The 22,436-nt window shown below is 42.8% G+C and overlaps 1 protein-coding gene across 3 annotated transcripts in view; it reads right to left on the bottom strand.

Moving 5' to 3' along the window:
- The window catches only part of LOC145359445 (uveal autoantigen with coiled-coil domains and ankyrin repeats protein-like), a 157,707-nt gene that overhangs the window by 78,797 nt on the left and 56,474 nt on the right, over positions 1-22,436 (bottom strand). For 2 of the 3 annotated variants that reach the window (XM_080213995.1, XM_080213993.1), the window contains exons 2-3: positions 9,936-10,066; positions 4,255-4,343 (exon numbers count right to left, since the gene is read on the bottom strand). In XM_080213995.1, the coding sequence (XP_080070121.1) occupies positions 4,255-4,343; positions 9,936-10,066 (220 nt within the window). Of the gene's footprint in view, positions 1-4,254; positions 4,344-9,935; positions 10,067-15,863; positions 16,455-22,436 lie in introns of those variants that run through there. The other variant, XM_080213994.1, reaches the window with a different exon arrangement.

The raw sequence follows: 22,436 nt of genomic DNA on the forward strand, positions 1-22,436 counted from the left end.
GTGGTGAGAATGTGGAATTCTCTGCCGTAGGAACATATCTTAAGGGAAACTAGATAAACAGGAGGGACAGAGGAATGGAAGGATATGTTGACAGCACCAGATAAAGTAGCCTGAAAGGAAGTGTGTGGGGAGATGAGCCAAATGGTCCAGTTGAATGACAAATTATTTGCAAATCTATTTCTGGTTAAAAACAGATATGAAGGTTATGAAGATAAAGATTTTAAAAATTGACAATTTCGTTGGTGTACAACTGCTTAAAGTTGAAGGCAGATGGAAATCTTGAAAATACATTAGATTCTGGGGACAAAAAAAGACTCAAGAACGTTTTATTTTTGTATCTTTTTGTAAACAAGTTGGTCGCCTTCACTCAGAAGCAAAACTACATCAGGGAGCGAGCAAGCAGAGGGACTATTCCAGGATTTGGACTGACGGATAGTGGGGGGGATTCATACAAAAGACAATCTTTGGGGGCAACAAAGTTTATAAAAAGACAAGGCCAGCAGCCCAGACCAACAGGGAACCTTTTAAACTAAGTAGTATGGTGACCAAAGGTTGCTTGATGGGAGCCTGACATTTAAGGTAAACATGTACAAATAGAATTGGTCTTAATCTGTTCGTGTTTAACAAAACACTTATGCGATGTTTATTAGGCCTTTACAAATGATATACAAAATGTTTTATTACCACTAAACTTTCATGAAACAGTACTTAGTCACATCCGGCTGTTACAACCTTTGGTATAGTTTGGAGTTTTATAAAGCAATACTGTTTAGGTGCATTGACCCAAATAGGCGCCGGAGTGTGGCGACAAGGGGATTTTCACAGTAACTTAATTGCAGTGTTATGTAAGCCTACTTGTGACCAATAAATAAACTTTACTTTAACAGCGCGGGAATGAATTATGAAGAGTTTGAGTGCTTTCGGGGCATGCACACATGCTGGATTACAAGTCCAGTGATGTAAACAGCAAGTGCCCTTGAAAAATTCAAGATGAGATTTTGTTTTGGTTAGGAAGTAGTACGGAGAACTGTGGAACCAAAACAAATTAACGAGTTGAGCTATAGATCAACTACGAACTAATTGATTCAAAGGGTTGAACAGTCTACCCCCGTTCCGATAAGAGGCTCAAAAATGCACAGCAGTTTTGAATGGCAGTGACACGCTGATCAAATGCCTCAACTGCCCCTTTGGGTAAATAAGATCGATCCCACGGCACTGTTTCAGAAAAGCTTTGGCCAATATTAATCCATCTACTAACACCACTAAGATATATTTCTATCATTTATCTCATTACTGTTTGTGGCAGCTTGGTGTGTACTTAAAATTGGCTGTAAAGGCCATGGTTTTAAATGGTAACCCTCAGGGGGAACATTTTATTTAAATTCCTCAAATCATCGCTGAGGCAAAGCTTTTTGATGTCCAATCCTAACTGCCTGCGGGAAATAGTGATGAGGTGTTAAGAGTGACATGGTGGCACAGTGGTTAGCTCTGCTCCCTCTCAGCACTTGTGACTCTGGTTCAAAGTTGAAGTTTATTAATACAAGCCTTTATTTATAAATGATTACATTAACACTGCAATGAAGTTAGTGAAAAATCCCCAAGTCGCCATATTCCGGCACCCATTTGGATACATTGGGGGAGAATTTAGCATGGCCAATACACCTAACTAGCACATCTTCAGACTGTGGGAGGAAACTGGAGTACCCAGAGGAAACCCATACAGACACAAGGAGAATATGCAGACTCTGCACAGACAGCGATCCAAGCTGGAAATCAAACCTAGATCCCTGGTGCTGAAAGGCAACAGTGCTAACCATAATTCCGGCCTTGGGTAACTTTGTGGAGTTTGCATGTTCTCCCAGTGACTGCGTGGGTTTCCTCCGGGTGGTCCAGTTTCCTCCCAAACTCCAAAGATGTGGCCTTGCTAAGCTACCTCTTAATGTCAGTGGGATCAGTGAGGCAAATACTTGGGGTTACAGGGATAGGGGCCTGGGAGGGATTATTGTCTGTGTGGGCCGAATGGCCTCCTTCTGCACTGTAAGGATTCTATGATCTTCTTGAACCGCTGCAGTCTTTGTGGTGACGGTACTCCCACAGTTGTTAGGGAGAAGAGCTGGGAAGTTGTGAAACTCAGAATCTAACTGTGATCAGAAAAACAATAAACAAAGTTGCCAGACTAGTGTAAAAACCCTAGTGTTTTTTTTAATTGTTTCCCTTCCTGCAAGGAAGAGAATCTGTTGTGACTCCTAATCTCTTCCGAAATGGTCTCGCAATGTGGTCAGTTGTAAAAACAAACAGCTGCAAAGCATCAACAATCACACAGGCTGCAGTGATCGATGATCATGTCTCATTCTCACAATCAACGAAAAACAGTAAACAGAGGCTCATTAGTTCCACCCATCCCTTACAGGAGTTTTTTTTCCCAGAAGTGCTGAACTGCAGGCATGGAGAGAAAGGTAAAACATAAAATGCACTGTCAATGCTCAATAAACAAAATCCTGTACTCAACCTCATTGCAGAGGAGAACTAGGAACGTGAGCCTCCCTCAGACCCAGAGTGAAACTCAGACTAGAATCAACTTTCAAAACACCAAACTTAAACAAAATACTGGTTTCAAAACGTCACTGGGAACAAGGTGAAGTAGGTTGGTAAGAGGCTCATGTGGAATGCACACGCTGACATGAGCCTACAGGACTGCTCAACTATTTATAAAGAGACAAAACTGCATTTATATTCACAGCCTCAGGACAGCTAAACGTGCTCTGCAGCCAACTTTAAGCATGAACAGCAACACAGCAAGGCGATAAATGACATGAATCTGTTTTAGTGGTGTTGATAAAGGGATCAATACTGGCCCAAGCTTCTTTGTAACAGTGCCAAGGGATGGCCCTAGCATGCAAAGTGATTTCCTCAACCTTCGGACTCGGGAGAAGGAAATTTGGCACGTCCACTATGACTCTCACCAACTTTTACAGAGGCACCATAGAAAGCATTCTTTCTGGTTGTATCACAGCTTGGTATGGCTCCTACTCTGCCCAAGACCGCAAGGAACTACAAAGAGTCATGAATATAGCCCAATCCATCACCCAAACTAGCCTTACAACCGTTGACTCTGTCTACACTTCCTGCTGCATCAGACAAGCAGCTAGCATAATTAAGGTCCCTACACACACTCCACTCCACTTTCTTCCACCAGAAAAAAGACAAAAGTCTGAGGTCACGTACCAACCGACTCAAGAACAACTTCTTCCCTGCTGCTGTCAGGCTTTTGAATGGACTTACCTGCATTAAGTTGATCTGTTTCTACACCCTAGCTATGACTGTAACGCAACATTCTACACTCTTTGCTTTCCTTCTCTATGAATAGTATGCTTTGTCCGTATTGCACGGAACAAAAAATACTTTTCACTGCATACAACATGTGACAATAATAAAGCAAATAAGAATGTTGCCCAGAGTAGAATTAAATCAACATTTTCTAGATTTTAGAACAACAACAGGTGATCTCATTAAATCATATAAAATTCTTAACTTGTTAAAAGGACAAAAGGCTCATCCCCTCTGGCTGCGGAGTCTAGATTCTAGAATGTGGGATCAGGATAAGAGAGAAATCTCTTTGCTCAGGAGACTGTGAATCTTGGAATTCTATACTCCAGAGAGAAGTTAAGTAAAGAAGCTTATTTTCCAGTCACAAGTAAGGCTTATATTCACACTGCAATGAAATTATTGTGAAATTCCCCAAGTTGCACACTCCATATCCTGTTCGGGTCAATGCACCTGACCGGCACGTCTTTCAGACTGTGGAGTGAAACTGGAGCATCCAAAGGAAACCCATGCAAACATAGGGAAAATGTGCAAACTCCACACAGGCAGTGATCCAAGCCAGGAATTGAACCCGGGTCCTTGACGCTGTGAGACAGCAGTGCCACCGTGCCGCCCAGTGGGTGCTCAGAGTACATTCAAGACCGAGATAGACTTGAACACCAAAGGGCAAAGCAGGAAAGGGGAATTAAGATTGAAGATCAGCCTCGGATCTGCCAAAAAATGAAGAAAGTTCAAAGCAACAAGCAGCCTATTGCTACTTCTTGAAGCAGAAAATCCAAGTGCCCTGAGGGAAGAGGAGAAGGAAATTAACTTGATGAATCAGCCTTAAGAGTCAAGTTGAAAAGTTTCTTAGGAAGAGAGAGTATTCCCCTCCCAAGTTTTAATAATGGCCACTTTGAGTAATCAAGGGAAAATAAAGCGAATATTTACCTGCTGCATCTATTGCTGCAACATCAACACCATGAGAGAGCATTGCATTGATGCAGGGGACATCTCCTTTAGCTGCTGCCACATGGAAACTGAAAAAGAATAGAAATCCAAATGAAAATTTAAACTCTAAATCGTAGGCAGTGTTTTAACATGACCATTCATGGCCGGTGAACAGCTGCTACCATTTTACACATCTCCTTTTGAGTAGGTCCACGATCACAAAAGGCTTCTACCACACCTCAACCACAAAATTATACATGGCCAAATGTCGATGGATAAAGTGCCTTCAATAGACGGCTGTTGTCTGAATACTCAACATCAACGTGCTTCAGATTACACAAAGGCATAAATGTCCACAGAGCGCGAGAGAATCAAATTTGGACCTCTTCCTCTTTTCAACAACCACCCTTCCATCAAGAGGAAGGAATTGCCAGAGACAGCAGTTGTGCATGAAGACAAATGAAAGGGTTCAAACCCTAGGCAGAATTCTCATAAGCCCCCACCAGCCTGAGGGAGGATATGGCAGGAGGTCCAGAAATCGGTTTCAACCTCTACGTGAGCTTAGTGAGGTCTACCGTGGGGTGAGCCATGGCAGGGTTGGAAAAACCTTCCAGAGGCCGGCGTGACACTAATTTGCATCCCGTTAATAGGATGCAGATGAGGGCCCGACCCCCACACCAGATTCTTCATGATGCTGGCAGAAAAATGAGCCAGTGTGAAATACATCTGCAACATGGCATGCAGGTTATTTTTTGGTGGGGTGGGGGGAGAGGGACTGGAGGAATTCCAGTTCAGTGTCTTGGAGGGGATCCACTTACCAACCTCAGAACATTCCTGTTGATCCATCTTCATTCGCAGGAAGACGGTTTTCGGTCTCGCATCCAGAGATAAATCTTCATTTTCAGGAGGTCCAGCTTCTTTCTTCACAAAGTGAGTCAGTGATGTTGGACACCTCTTCAAAATGGCACCGGGACATGACGGTGAACTAAGCACCAGCAGGTGTGCCCTGCCTTGGAATATGGCACAAAACACCCAGCTGCATAACTAATGAGGTTGGCGCTGTAGGATTTGGTGCGTTTTCCCTGCTGGCCTCAGCAGCAGCAAACACCCCACACTCCCACCATCCCCACAGGGCTCATGCCTCAAAATGAGACCTTTTCGGCCACTGACTGATTATTTTAAAGCTTCTGTCACATCACTTGGAACATTCAAATCCCATGTCAATAACGATCTAATTAAGCATCAACACTGGAAGCCAAAACTTGTTCCAAGATCAACACAACTTTACTGAACCAAACTGAGACGCATCAAAATCCAAATTGGCACAAGGGTGAGCCAGACCTCACTTCATGCTGGTGTAAACACTGAAATGTCCCTTCCTGGTACACAAGATTTGGCACGCTATTGAATCAGGGGATCTTCAATCAGTGCATCCTAACTAGACTTTACTGTGCCCGATAAAAAAATTCTTGCTGACACGCGCAAGAATTCTATTTGAAGCCGCTCTGCCGATTGGATTCAGCCTCACCACGCAAAGCTCCATTAGTTCGCTTTCAGCTTTGCCAGATATTTATCCACACAAGCGGACAGCCAACTACTTAATTGGTTCAGTGTCAGAAACTATTCTGTTATTTGCAGTGCAATTAAGCTTTCCAAAAAGGAAAGGCTTAGAAATAACTCCTTGTTCTAAAATCTTTATGACCATAACTCATTTCTCTCTCTCGGCAGATAATGGTGTATTTATGGTTCCCTCTGGACCCTGTGAAACAATATCAACAATCAAACGTCTAACACTCTTTATTGCAGCTACATAAAAATTATTCTGACCTCCCTCTCAACGCATCACCACACGTGATCTCTCTCTTGTCCCACCTCCTTCCCTACCCCACCTCCACCAAATAACTCCCTTCCATTCACACCAGAGTGCATGATTCACCCATCACCAGGATTAATTTTGCTCTTGTTGCCATTGCCATCCAGTGTTTTGAACTCTTATTTTCTACCCCTCCTCCGTCCTCCAAAAGTTTCCTAGCTTTACACCCACTCGAACCCCTGGCTTCTCACTGACTCTTTGCATTCAAACCATTTCTCATCCTTGATGCTTTTAACCTGCATCTCAATCCTGGTCTTCATCAACATGCTTACACAACTGAGTGCGGGTTGCTTTCTGTCCCTGGACCATTAATCTGATCCTTAAGAACTCAAACTGGAGTGTGATAATTTTTTTTACTCATTCGTGGGACATAGGCTTTGCTGAATGGCCAGCATTTATTGCGCATCCCTAGTTGCCCTTGAAATTGAATGGCTTGCTAGGCCATTTCAGAGGGCAGTTGTCCTCTGGAGTCACATGTAGGACAGACTGGGTAAAGATGGCAGATTTCCTTCCCTAAAGAACATTAGTGAACCAGATGGGTTTTCCGACAATTGACAATGGTTTCATGGTCATCAGTAGATTCTTAATTCCAGATATTGTCACTGAACTCAAAGTCCGCCTTCTGGCACAGCGAGATTCGAACCCGGGACCCCAGAACATTAGCCATGTTTCTGGATTAATAGTCTAGCGATAATACCATTAGGCCATCGCATTCCGCTGGGCCACTTTAAGCCTCACTCTCCCACCACCATGTAATCCACCCCACCCCTCATTAAAACATCACTGCCAGGTCAATGGGACATGGTGGGAAGGACATCTGCAGAATTTTAGAGTCTTCCCCCATGTTGGTAGGGGGGTGGGGAGAGAGGTTGACGGTTAGAAAAGTTAGGCTTTCAGAGGCTAAATTAAGTGTTTAATTAAACCCCACCTTGTTATGGATTGACACAAGAAAGATCTAAAGTCATTCGGTGACTTGGTGATCTCAGCGTTATCTTTAAGGAGAAATCACTGCAGGCTATCCTAGCCCATACACATATGTCCCCCTGTATTCACTGGTTAAAGGAGACAAAGCACAAGGAGGTGATTGCACCCCAATTCTCTTTGCTGAAAAATTGTTCATAGAGTTTGGGAATCAGGAACCTCAAACTTGAGAGACAGAGAGCTGGCAATCAGAGGGCATAGATATAACATCATTAGCAAAAGTACCAAAGGGGAACATTTTCTTTGGGGAAGAGGAAACAACAGCCAAGTTGTTACAATCTGGATTTCATTGCCCAGAAGGGCAGTGGACCAGATTTAATAGCAAATTTAATGAGTACTTGAAAAGGGAAAGATTTATAGGGCTCCAGGGAAGGGGATTAATTGAATAGTTCTGTCAGCCAGCATAGACACGATGAGCCAAATGGCCTCCTTCTGTGTTGCATCATTTTATAATTTATGAAAAACACTCAGCATAAGAAAATATACATGACGGAAGTTGGAAATACACAGCATGTCCATGACAACCCTGGAAACTGATAGCAATGACCTAGCGTAAATCCTTTGTCCCACAACCAAACCACTAAACTATATTTTCTTTTTGCTGTATATAAAATCATAAATCCTACAGTGGAGAAGGAGACCATTCGGTCCATCGAGTCTGCACCGAGCACAATCCCACATAGGTCCGTTCCCTATGACCCCATGCTTTTACCCTAGCCAGTGTCCCATCGCTAAGGGGCAATTTAGCAGGCCAATCCACCTAACCCGCACATCTTTGGACTGTGGGAGGAAATCGGAGCACTCAGAGGGAGCCCACGCAGATATGGGGAGAACATGGAAACTCCACAGTGTCATCCGAGGCCGGAATTGAACCGGGTCTCTGACGCTGTGAAGTAGCAATGCTAACCATTGTGCCACCGTGCTATTTCTAGCAATTACTTGGATTAAACTTTCCGAGTTAGAGGATAAAATGCCAGAGAATATGTTTTTGCTCAGTTTCTCTCAATTATACTCTATAACAAACTGATCCAGGCCTTTGTTATCTCTAGAATTGGCTTTTCTGCCCTCTAGAAGCCTGAATTTCATCCAAAATTCTGCAGCCATTATCTTAACTTACACAATGTGCCGTTTACCCAACCCCCGACTCACTGACCCAGTCAAGCAACATCACTTCCTCATTTTCAAATCCCACCATCACTTCACCCCCTTAGCACTCATCTCCACCAGCCCAGAAATCAGCAGAGATCTCTTGTCCAAATCTGGCACCTTCACGATTTAAAAATCACTCCATTCCAAGACTGACGGCCATGTCTTCAGCTGTCCTAACGCCAAGGTCTGAAATTTCCTCTTCAACCTTTCCACCTCTCTCTCCTCCTTTTAAGACGCTACATCTTTGATGAAGCTTTTGGTCACCTGCCTTGATATCCCCCTGTGTGATTTCATGTCAAACTTTTTGATAAATCTCCTGTGAAATACCTTGGAACTAAAGGTGCTAGGTGAATAGAAGTTGTTATAATGCAAGGTTCAACAATAATTTAGGTGGTAGGTGCTCTTATTACAAAGGATTCTTGAGCTATGGCACAGAACTAATTCAGCCAAGAGCCCAACAATAATGAATGTTACCATCCTCCATAGAATATGGAGATGCAAGGGCCTATATACCTATCGCTAGACTATTAATCCAGAAACTCAGCTAATGTTCTGGGGACCTGGGTTCAAATCCCGCCATGGCAGATGGTGAAATTTGACTTCAATAAAAAAAATCTCGAATTAAGAATCTACTGATGACCATGAAACCATTGTCAATTCTTGGAAAAACCCATCTGGTTCACTAATGCTTTTTCAGGAAGGAAATCTGCTGTCCTCAGTCTGGCCTACATGCGATTCCAGAGCCACAGCAATGTGGTTGACTCAACTGCCCTCGGGGCAACTAGAATTGGGCAATAAATGCTGCCCAGCCAGCGACACCCGTGTCTCACAAATGAGGAAAAAAATAGAATTATAGAATCCTATTGTGCAGGAGCATTTTTCCCACTTCTAACCATGCAATTCAATTTGCTGTTTTTGATCACTTCCAGCTAAGGAACGGCAGCTGATGTTCCACAGAACTGGACACAGATTTGAATATCGTGATCACAGAGTATTCACCCTACTCGCAAGTTATAATTAAGCAGATGGCAAGTTGATACAGAATAATTTTTCAGGATATTGTCCAATTTAAACACGCAATGGACAAAACACAAGGTCTGGTAACACAGTAGCTCTGATAGAAAAAAAAGCGCGATGTTGCAAGATTTGAGAGCAGGGACACGATCATGATTTTCCAGATGACCAGTTATTGACTTTAGCCAGGCCATTGTGTATTAAATCATCCTTACTGCTGAATGTGCAGTCGCACAGACAATGAAAAGATAAGGAATCAGTTGGATCGTTCGGGGAGGGGATCAAGAAGGGCAGTTGGGGGGAGAGAGAGGGAGAGAGAGAGAGAGAGAGAGAGAGAGAGAGAGAGAGAGAGAGTGTTGAGAGGGGGATGGAGATTATGTGACGGGCAATGACCTACATGTTTGATAAATAAACAGGGCACACTCTGCCTCTCAGACACACGTTCACAAATTTCCTCACTGAACAAATGGCAAAAGCAATGTGTTCACGCAGGATTCTACAACATGCAAGCTACATGATTCTAAAAGTGTACAATTCAAACTGCACAACATTATTTCTCAAATAACAAGATCTTGGCTGCAACAGAACCGACCCGTTGAGAAAGTGAAATTCAATATGCTCGGAATTCAAACCAAGACATGTAAGAGCGACGGCGGACACTTACGCTGATCGACCCTCCACATCCAACTTAGTGCAGATAATTCCTCTTTTGGCAAGAACTGATGCAACTTTGTCCACATCTCCTTTCTCCACTGCCTTCAACAGCCGATCATCATATTTGCTCCAGTCGGACGTCTGTTTGAAAAGTAAAAATATTGCGTTAAGATACTTGATTCAGCAAGGCACACACAATATTAGTCTGCTAGTGTGGGCACTGGGGAGATATACAGCTCACTAACCGGAGCTTCTCTCTCACGCGTTTTCATGTTACACATCAGCACCTGTTCCTTCCAGTCTAGATAGGAATCCAACATGTGCAAGATTTAATAGCTCAACGTTGCAAGCAAGCTCTCTGCATGATGCAAAGATACAGTGTCAACAGATGGATTCTTGTATTACAGTCCAGATGACCAGTGAATGACACCAGTACAGTAGCCAGAAAGCAAGGGATTTAAGCATCCTGGTTTCTTCTCTTTCCTCCAGTTTCCTTTAGATCTGCCTTCCGGCACACCATTCCACACGGTTGTCACCCAATTGACCAGATGCTTGACCCATGTGTCTCTCCTAAGGAGCTAGACATCTGAATAAATGCAACACTGACAGTTACACAACACCAGGAACAAGCTACAAAGTCTAGAATATAGGAACTGGACTAACATGAAACCTAACTGCTTATGCCCGTGTTGTTGTTCCTCAGTAGCCTCCTATCAATATACACTTTTGTTCCTTTCTCCCTTAAATGCAGGAACAGCACGATGGCACAGTGGTCAGCACTGCTGCCTTATAGCTCCAGGGACTGGGTTCAATTCCAGCCCTGGGTCAATATCAGTGTGGAGTTTGCATGTTCTCCCCATATCTACATGGGTTTCTTCCCACAGTCCAAAGACGTGCAAGTCAGGTGAATTAGCCATGATAAACATGTGGGGTTACCAGGATAGGGTGGAGGAAGGGATCCTGGATAAGGTAAGCTGTCAGAGTTGGCACAGATTCAGTGGGTCGAATGGCCTTGTCTGCACTGAAATAATTCCATGTTTCTATGATTTGTGTTATTCACCCTAAATCCAACAAAGTAGCAAGCTGCACATTAACACTGGTCCTCAGGTAAAAAAGGTACGCCTGAATTTCCTATCGAGTTCATTAGTGACTACACTTTGATTTGATTTCTTATTGTCACATATATTAACATACAGCAAAAAGTATTGTTTCTTGCACACTATACCAAACATGACAAAAATATAGACAAAACATACCGTTCATAGAGAAGGAAAGGAGAGAATGCAGAATGTAGAGTTACAGTCATAGCTAGGGTGCAGAGAAACATCAAACTTAATGCAAAGTAAGTACTTACCAATTTCCTTCTGAAATTACTACAGAATAGTTTTCCACTGCCCCTTCTGGCAGAGATTCCAGATCACAACAATTGGTTGCATAAAAACCTGCTTTCTGGTGGTTAGGTGGATTGGCCATGCTAAATTCTCCCTCACTGTACCCAAACAGGTGCTGGAATGTGGCGACTAGGGGATTTTCACAGTAAATTCATTGCAGTGTTAATGTAAGTCAACTTGTGACACTAATAAAGTATAAACTCTTCTTTTGCCAATTATTTTAAATTGCTAACTGTTTGACAGGCTCTTAACACAGAAACAACATATTACATGGTGCCTTTAATGTAGAAAACTACCTTGTGTTGCTTCACAGAGCAGAAAAGGAGCAAATGCTGAGGCTTTGTTGAACAACTAGAAATGATATTTTTCTATTCATTTATGGGATGCAAGTGTCGCTGGCAAGACCAGCATTTAATGCCCCTCCCTACTTGACCTCAAGATGATGGTGGGTGGTGAGATATCTTTTTAAACCACTGCAGTCCGCATGGCGTAGCTAGTGAGCGAACTTCAGGATTTAGACCCAGTGGCACAGAAGGATTGAAAACTCGGTAAATTACATGCGTTTTGTGAAGAAAGTTAACCAGAGGTTGAAGATTCAGGATGAGGTGACTGAAAGGGACAGTGGGGGCTGGGTGGGTATAGGAGGATGCACATTGGAGGGTTTGCAGAAGACAGCTAGAATGTGACAAAGGAATTGGAGGCTAGTTTCCATTGGAGAACAGCTAACCAGTCTCAGTCAGCGCAATAAATAAAAGCAAATTACTGCAGATGCTGGAATCTGAAACCAAAAAAGAGAAAATGCTGGAAAATCTCAGCAGGTCTGGCAGCATCTGTAAGGAGATGTGAACATGCAACTTGTTGGATTTAGGGTGAACAACACAAATCACAGAATTATGGAATCCTTCCAGTGCAGAAGACGCCACTGGACCTGCACAACTCTGACAGGTGATGTTAGGCAGCGCAACGATAGGACACAAGCACTGGTACTGCTGATGATCTCAAACATTTACAAGGCAGTGCCTGACAAACAATCCATCAGCAAATGCAACAACTTGGATTTATGTGATAAATTGAATAACTAGCCTTTAACGCCATGAACATCCTACTATCTTTATAGAAACAATTACAGAAAATCTGACGCCAAGCCAGAGAGTCAGGTGGCCAAAAGTTTGGCCAAAGATGAAAATTTGGGTACATTAAAAAGGGACAGCGACGCTTTTTAAATTTATTTATTAGTGTCACAAGTAGGCTTACATTAACACTGCAATGAAGTTTCTGTGACTGTCCCCAAGTCACCACACTCCAGCACCTGTTCAGGTACACTGAGGAAGAATTTAGCATGCATAATGCACCTAACCAGCACATCTTTTGGACTGTGGGAGAAAACCAAAGCACCCAGGAGGAAACCCACGCAGACACGGGGAGAATGTGCAGACTCCACAGACAGTGATCCAAGCCGGGAATCGAACCCAGGTCCCTGGCACTGAGAGGTAGCAGTACTAGCTACTGTGCTGGGGGAGGGGGAGGGGGGGGTGGGGTTTGTAAGGCTGGAGAAAGTTAAAGGAAGAGAACACACCAGAAATCCACCAGAAACACACAAAAGGTGACAATGCACTTCAACTTTTTCCAATGAATCACCTTTTCCTCCTCCTCGTTTTCTTAAGCTAACAAGATAAAATAAACTGCCAATTAAAAAGTGAAACATTAAACTGGGGCATGGTCAAGAACTTCCAACAGCTTTTGTGGTGTACAATGATTTTTTTCCCCTGGTGGTGGTTTCATTCCAAACGTGTAAAACCTCTAATGCAGCCTCCACTGGGGAACCCACGGTTGATAAATGCTGCTCCTCTGCTCTGTTCTGATGCAGTGTCTCTGGTTTCAACCGGTTGCCATCCCGGATATAAGTCAAATCTATTTGAAGCAACAAAATATTAATCCGATGCCCGCCAACTAAAATAAAAAAAGGATCCGTCACAGGAACAGGAGGTGGCCATTCAATCCCTCAGACATATCCAGCTATTTAGCAAGAGCATAGCTGAATTGTATCTCAATTCTAATTATCTCCAATTCCCTAGCCTCCAGCAATTTTTTTTTGCGGGGGTTGGAGACTTCCAAATTTCTTTGACCCACATGCTTCCTGACATCACCCCAGAATGAGCTGGCTCTAATTTTAAGGATCATACCACCCAGAGTTTATTCCTATAAAACCCTAATCTCTAGCAACTTCTAGGAGAGCCAATATAGTTACATGTTTCCCTTTCTAATTCATGCCTCGTTGTAGTCCTGTGAAACATCTTGGGATGATTTAGTATGTTAAAGGAACTTCATAAATGCAAGTCGCATTTCATAGAGTTCCTGTAGAGTGGGAAGTCATTCTGTCCATTTTGCCAACAATCCCACTCAGATCCTATTACCGTAACCCCACAAATTTACCCTGCTAAATCACCCTGACACTAAAGGCAATTTAGCACAGCCAATCCACCTAACGTGCACATCTTTGGACTGTGGGAGGAAACCAGAGCACCCAGAGGAAACCCACGCAGACACATGAAAAATATGCAAACTCCATACAGTCATTCAAGGCCAGAATTGAACCTGGGTTCCTGGCACGGTGAAGCAGCAGTGCTAACCACCATGCCACTGTTTCCTACTTTATTGTCTGCAAGTGTTCCAGATGCCCAGAGACTGCAAAAGCTGCTTTCATTTACAATTTCTTCCACGTTCACCACCGAGAGTTCCAACTCCCACTGGATTTTGGGTCTGTGCACACTTGTTGTGTTCTGTACCTCACCATCTGTCCACAGCTGTGGATGTGTGAAATTAGGATTGGACTCCGTGAAGATGCAACGACAAACATCTGGAATTGGGAGCCTTACTGATCTCCCCACTCCCCAAAACCTTTATGAGCTCTCACACTCAAGACTCGATGGCACACTCAGAACCATGAAGGGAAATGCATTCACTCATCAAGTCATGGGGGTGAGGGGGAGATGGAGATTGGGAAGGAGAATACTAAAAGTAAAAACTCAGTGATGAGTTGACCCATGCAGATCTGGAAGAATCCAGTTCTGGCCTTTCATCTACGTGATAAAGGTGTACAGATAATTGTTTTTAATTGGGGGGAAAGAGGGGAATTGACTTTCAATTCCTGACGACAAACAAGTGGAATGGAAGAGAAATGGCTTGCATTTCTATAGCACCTTTCACAACCTCAGACATCCTAACAATCTACAATCAATGGAGGATAGATACTGTTTATAGCGAAGGCAACAACAAAGCAAATTTGTAAACAGCCATGTGATAACTTGGTTTACCTGGTTGTTATCTTTAAATCTAGACTGACAAATAAATACTGGGCAGGACACCAGGAGAACAGCCATGCTTTTTGGCATATTTCTGCAAGATTTTATATGTACCCAAGGACCTTGGTTTAATGCCTCATTGGAGAGATGGTATCTTCAACAGTGCAGCACTCACTCAGTACTGCTACTGTGCAGCTGCCTAGTTTATGTGCATACATACGCGTGCATGCCTGCAAGATCATCTGGTGAGCAACAGGCCAACTCCTTACCTGGACACTTACAAGAAAGTGAGGCTTAAAAAAAAAAATCACAGCAGCATTATCAAAGAAAACTTGGTGCGGAGTTCTATAAGGAAATGTTCAGACATGCAATCAAAGCTTGGTCAAAAAGGTAGGCTTTAAGGAATGTCTTAAAGGAGTAGTGCAAGGTTGGGAGGTGGAAAGGGTTAGGGAGGGGCAGCTTGGGAAATATTTCACCTTGTCACAGTTTGAATCTTATATATACACAGGCAATGAAAGTTCTACTGGACTAAGAAGAGCGGGGGAACAAGAGATAGCCTGCATCAACGAGGTTTCTCTTGTGGGAATATTTCTACTGGAAATAATTGTAAAATATTTGAAATTCCTCTCTGAAAATATCAAAATTCCTTTGTAATGTTACAAGGGCACCAAAGTATTTAAATAATTGCTTTGCCATTTATAAAGTATTTAAGTTGTTGTGAAAATAACAGAGTTAAATTGCTCAAGTCTGTTGCAACTCAAATCGACCAGGCTGAAAGTACCAGGTGTCAGGGACACAGGCAACAAACAAAACACAACGTCATCAGGAGATAAAACACAGAAAGATACAACTAAACTCAAATACAGGAATAAAATTTCTTGACTGTTTAGATGTCGTCTGGAGCTAGTCTGACAGCTTTATGACATCACTTGAACTCAACTGGATTACAGTCCATTGATTCACTTCCACACATCTATTACAGAAAGCCTCTGAACCACTTTGGATCAATAGTGTCTAAATTCTGCAGCAGCCAGCGGAAACTCTATCATCTCTCGTTTAAAGCACCCCGTGCTCAGCCAAGGTGCAATATTAACCCGCCACTCCAATAAATTGCACCCCAAATCAACACAAGAGATGATCAAAGGGAAGCTACACGTCACATTCGCAAGCATGTAAACTTCCAAATACTGACTGGAACTACAATTAGAGTAAAAACACTCTCCACCATCAGCGACAGATACCTACAAAGGGCACAGAGGCACAGGAGAACCAACGCTTCATGCTGATTAAGGATGCTGCTGACGCTCAGGGGAGATTTACAATCGTAAAAGAGCAGCTGGCTATAAATCTTCAATTCTGCAATTTGCACGGTGCAGGCTAGGGCCAGAAAGCACAAGTAGCTGCTACAACAGGCTCCGTACTGTCCGACAACTTAAGAAGAATTGCATGGTCTCAGTTCATGATCCTGCAGGAGCATTTTGCTAAATTCTCTTCATCTTCTGCCTCTTCTTGTGACTGCATTACTCCTCGGGAGGATTTATTTGCTGCTGTTGTGTTTCCAGTGCCGTTTCAGAAACCACAGACTGCCGCCCAGAGATTAAAACACAGCCAGGTAGAGTAGCTCCTCCCCTTCCTCCAGCAACAGTGCCGAGTCCTTTTGATGCTCTTCGGTTTGATTCCAGTTCTTCTCCGCACAAGTAGCCGCTACGCAAGGTCTTCAAGCTCTGTCGGCTGGGCTGGGCAGGGCACGCCACAGTGGCTTGTGCCAAGTGTAAGTAAAGCTTTTAACTGGACTCTAAAATATCACACCCTGATCACAGTAAACAGGCCATCAGTCAGCCAACTCCTTCATTTTTGACCTCACAACCTTCTGAGAGATGTCTGCAAGGTATGGCTAATAATAATTCTGTGCATGCATAGCCAGTGAGTAATGGAGTGTCAAGCTATCATTAAAGCCAAAGAGGCCTAGAGAAGAACTGTGGTACCATCGAGGCATGTTTTGCAGATTCTACAAATAGTCAGCTCCAACAGCGAGAAGCAAGGCCCAGAAAGCCTTTGGCTGACCTTCGAGTAGCATCAAATGACTGATCAACCAGCACAGTTCCTACCAGGATGCCTGCTCTCCCTACACGACACCCTGATTGCATCACCATTTTTAGAGGCAGATTAGGATTCTCCACCTCGACTATAAAGTTTCACGAGTACGTTTCCCAGCCTTGCAATTCCCTGCCAAAGCATCTCACTCTGTACTGTCCAGGGCAAAATACATGTCAGCAGCAACTTGCAATAACATTGTCACAAGCAAGTCACAGTCAATCACACAAGGAGAAACATATCGTGCTACTGGCCAGGACATGTATTTTAAACCATGTGCCCTAAATATATTTCCAGCTACAGCAATTGATATTTTCATTTGGAATTTAAGACTATTAAAAACACAGGATACTAGAATACTCAGTTTCATCTGATGAGCCGTCGCCAACCTCTGACCAGGAGACGACAGACTGCATTCCTGAAAATCCTACAAGTGGGAGATTGAGTGTTAAATTTAAGGTGACTTCTCAGATCAGAGTAACCTCTCTCAGCCAAGTTGCCATGGGCATAAGATGTATGAACGTACAAGTTAGGAGCAGGAGTGGGCCACTCAGCCCCTCTATGAATTCAATAAATTCATGGCTGAACTGAATTGTAACCTCAACGCCTCATTCCTGCCTCCCCGCAATAACCTTTCATCCCCTTGTTAATCAAAAATCTAAGAAAATGCTAGAAAATCTCAGCATAGGTACTGAGGGGAGGTCATTTCTCCTGGCTGAGGAACCCAAACATAGGTGCATAGTCTCAGGATAAGGGATTGACCATGTAGGATCAAGTCAAGGAGAGTATCTTCACCCAGAGGGTTATGAATCTTTGGCATTGACAACCCCAAAGGGTTGATGGGTATATTTAAAATGGAGACAGATTTTACTGGGAGCTGGTGGGAAAACGGAGTTGTGGCAGAATAACAACAATGGAGGAACAGGCTTCAGGAGCGAATGGCTTACTCCTGCTCCTATTTATTAACATAGAACCACGTAAGGTAGCGGTCAGGTGACCAAATGCTTGATGAAAGAGGTGGGTTTTAAGGTGCATCTTAAACGTGGAAAGCAAGGTAGAGAGGCAGAAAGACGAAAGTAAAAACAGAGCTTGGGGCTTAGGCAGTTCAAAGAATAGCCACTGCCACCAGTGGTGGAATGTTTATAATTGGGAAAGCATCAGAATCAGAGAAATGCAAATATAGAACCATAAAATCCCAGAAAGAGACCATCCAGTCTATCGTGTCTGTACTGACTCTCCAAAAGAGCATCCCATCCAGGAACTTCTCTCTGCCCCATCCCCCTAATCCCACGCATTTACCATGGTTCTTCCACCTAACCAACACACAGCTTCAGCACTAAGGGACAGTTTAACATGGCCAATCAACCTAACTTGCACGTTTTAGATTGTGGGAGGAAACCGGAGCAAACTCACGCAGACACAGGGAGAATGTGCAAATCAAGCCGAGAATTGAACCCGGGTCCCTGGTGCTATGAGACAGCAGTGCTAACCACTGTGCTGGAGGATTGTGGGTTTGCCACATTTTCTTGTTCAAGGATGGGTAAGCCGATGAATGAATCAAGAAGTGTTCAGCTGTCCTTTGGATAAATGCAGGTTTGGGAGGGAGGGTAGGTAACAGCGATTCTAACAAACCACAAGGAAATCAAAGATACGTTAGGCGCCACCTACGCTGTATCCAGCATCTGTTTTTATATAGCACCTTCTTGATCTCAAAATGTCACAAAGTGCTTTATAACCAAAGTGTTCTTTAGAGTATGTTTATATTGCTCTATGGGAAAATTATAGAGGGCAAACTTGCACACAGAAACTCCTACCAGCTGCTATGGCAGATCAACCATGATCTGGTTAGGATCTGGGTAAGGAGCTTTATGAAACAGAATCTGACACTGAGCCACATGGAGAGATATCAAAATAGGTGACCAAAAGCTAGGTCAAAAGAGATACATTTTAAGGAGAGTCTTAAAGAAAGACTGAGAAGGGGAGAAGTTTAGTGAGGGAATTCCAGGGCTGAGGGTCTAGGCAGCTGAACAAATTGTACAACATTGTTCATTGTACAACATTGTTCATTGTACAACAGTTCTATTTAATCCCTGAAAATACAACACCTTTTAGCCTTTGCCAATAGGTACTGATAAAAGGAGATTGTTTCCCTTGGCTGGGGAACCCAAACTTGATTACTTGTCAAGACTCTCATTCCAAACATAACCTTGTAAATTGAGTTTGTGTCTGTGTTCGACCTGTTTGTGAACACAACTCCTCACTCACCTGATGAAGGAGCCTGAGACTCTGAAAGCTAGTGCCAAATAAACCTATTGGACTTTAACCTGGTTGTGAGACTTCTTACTATGCTTACCGCAGTCCAACACCAGCATCTCCACATCATGGGGAACCCAAATACAGGTGCATAGTCTCAGAATAAGGGATTGATCGTGTAGGACCAAGACAAGAGTACCTTCTTTGAAACTGCGCTGAGGAATTGGTTGTGCCCATTTTAAAGAAGGCACCTCTGACAGTGCAGAGCTCCCTCAGCACCACGGGGGGAATGGCACTCTGGGTTTTCTATGCTCAGATGTCAGCACTTGAATCAACAATCTTCTGACTAGAGGCATGAGTGCGACCCACTGAACAATGGTCAACAAGAATCTCTCGTTCGTCAAGCAGCATGGGACTCCCTTTCAAAGTTATAACCGATAGCATCCAGAGGTTGATATTTTCAGCTATTCCTTCCCAGAAGCATTTCAAAACCCTCATGTAGAATTTGTAAATAAAATACAACCCGTTAAAATGAAAATAGCAAGATATTATTCCAGAATATGCATTTGCCCAAAATTAGAAGGTTCAATCAATATTAAGTTAAAGCTAATTTTATTAGTGTCACAGGTAGGCTTACATTAACACTGCAATGAAGTTACTGTGAAATTCCCCTAGTTGCCACACTCCGGTGCCTGTTTGGGTACACTGAGGAAGAATTTAGCACAGCCAATGCACCCTAATCAGCACATCTTTTGGACTGAAAGAGGAAACCAGAGCATCCGGGTCCCTGGCGTTGAGAGGCAGCAGTGCTAACCACTGTGCCAAAGTGCCGCATTATAATGAATTTTATTGCAGAGCTCCAATACATCACAAGATAGACTTGTGCTTTGGTCATTTGAGGGGCACCATATAGGCAAAGTTTCTCCCGCTGGAACAGGTACTCATCCATTAAAATATCTATTCCAAGTACATTTTGAGGATAAGAAAACGATCTATCCTTCAAAGTAATATATCTGACCAGGACTCTATGGGAACAGATGATACAGTGCCAATCTCGCTCCATCATCACAAAGAATGCAGGAGGTCAACTTGGCATTAATGCCATTGCTGGGGAGAAGCAAAAACTAATCACAAATCCCACCTTCCAGACATGAACACTAACAAATAGATGAAGTTCTATTTTATACAAACACAGTTGAAAGCCTCAATGTCAGAGGTGCCGTCTTTTGGATGAGATGTCAAACCAAGGCCATCTAAGTGGGCAGAAAATGTTCCACATTACTATTTCAAAGGGGAGCAAATGAGGTATCCCAGGTATACTGGTCAATATCCATCTCACCACCATCATGAAAAATAATGGGTTATTTGATTGTTTGCTGTTTGGCTCCTAAGTTTGATAAATTAGAACAGTGACTACACTTAAAATAATTCATAGGTTGCAAAGTACTTTGGAACATTCCCAGGTGGTAAAAAGGGCTATATTGCTGATGAGAGACATTGTTGAAGCATTTTATCTAATTTCAAAACAACAATTTATATAACAGAAGTTACCAATCAGCACTCTCTCCTCCTGCTTGCAGTAGTTTCAGATTTAGCATTGCTGTTTACCCTGACGAATGCAAGTCCAAAAGCTTTGGCAACATTTCTCTCTTTTCAGCAATACTCAAGAACAGCTACAATTAATGGGCAGCACAGTGGCAAGCACTGCTGCTTCACACTGCCAGAGACCCAGCTTGGGTCATCGCGTGGAGTTTGCACATTCTCATGTCTGTGTGGGTTTCCTCCTGGTGCTCCAGTTTTTTCCCCCCTACAGTCCAAGATGAATAGCCATGGTAAATTGGTCCCTCAGTGTCAGGGGGACTAGCAGGGTAAATCCATTGGGCTATGGGGATAAGGGCTGGGCAGAGATGTGGTCGGTGCAGAGTGGCCTCCTTCTGCACTGTAGGGATTGTATGATTCTACGATAATGCAAGTCTGTCTTTGAGGTTATCACAGTAAGAAGTCTCAAAACACCAGGTTAAAGTCCAACAGGTTTATTTGAGGTTCTACAGGAAGTCAAGACACAATTAAACTTTGCCCTTGCAATTCATAGCACCTGGATCATAAAAATCCTTTGCAACAGTCGTAGGATTCATCTTTTCCTGTTCCTCAAAGTCACAAGATTGGAAAAAAGTGTTCAACATCCTTAATTATATATCACCAATCTTAATTATATAATCCTTTGGCACAGTAATAGTAAACAAAAACTTTAATTCCAAAGAGCAAACGTTCAGTCTTCATTTGACACAAAATACTTTCACACAGTTCACTTATAAACACACCAATGGGCGACAACATGAGATATGAATTACTTGAACCCCTTCAACCCTTTTCCGGGATTAGATCACAGGCTTATAATTACTCATGGGTACCCTATACGTCTATATAAATAAACTATATTCAGCTGAGCTACTACTGCTACTTGGAAATAGCTAATGCATTACCTTTATTTTTCTATAGTAACTGTCTGAAAGTGATACATCATTACAGTGAAAATAAATGTTATAATTAGCTTGTTGGAATTCTGTGGAATTTATGGTGACATTAAGGAAGGCCAAAAAAGGATATAATAAACAACCAGGACAACAATCAGTGGGAGTGGATTAGAGAGGGAGCTAAACTACATGGTCAAGTAATCCTGGAAGAAACTGAAGACACTACAGAACCAAAAATGTTAAATGTCTACATTTAATGATACCACAGTAACAGGGGGGAGACTCCCAACCCTTGCACACAGTCAATCACAGTGCCTACATGGTTGATATAGCCCACACGGTATGTGGTCTCGTAAACCAAGACCAAACCCAAAAAAATCTGTTCCTAACCCCAGATTTGTCGTCTAATTCTCATTAATTGATATTCCACTGTACCACAACATACTACGTGTAATACACATTATACTCCCCACTATAATATTACCTTATTTCTTAATGCTCAGAAACCCATAATCAACAGTATCCATTTCATACTATTTTCCTCAATTTCCATTCATAAAATTACTTATGCAAGCTGGTAAACAACCCCGTATCCTATTATTAAATCCCTAACAATTGACCAAATCTGGCATCTAGCTCAATACACACAAAAACAACAAGCAAATCGGAATTCCCCTCAACATCAATGTATGTTCGACCAATTGGAATAATTGCACATGCAGACGTTGTTTGTTCTATTCGTGCATGGGATGTGGCCTTTGCTGGCTGGGCCAATATTTATTTGATTTGATTTATTGTTATGTGTATTAACACACAGTGAAAACTACTGTTTCTTGTGCGCTATGTTGACAAAACATACCATTCATAGAGAAGGAGAGAATGCAGAATGTAGTGTTACAGTCATAGCTAGGGTGTAGAGAAAGATCAACTTAATGCAAGGTAGGTCCATTCAAAAGTCTAACAGCTGTGGGGAAGCGGCTCATCCTGTGTCGGTCGG

The sequence above is a fragment of the Carcharhinus amblyrhynchos genome, chromosome 28 (assembly GCF_965287045.1).
Source record: "Carcharhinus amblyrhynchos chromosome 28, sCarAmb.v2.hapA, whole genome shotgun sequence".
NCBI lineage: Eukaryota > Metazoa > Chordata > Chondrichthyes > Carcharhiniformes > Carcharhinidae > Carcharhinus > Carcharhinus amblyrhynchos.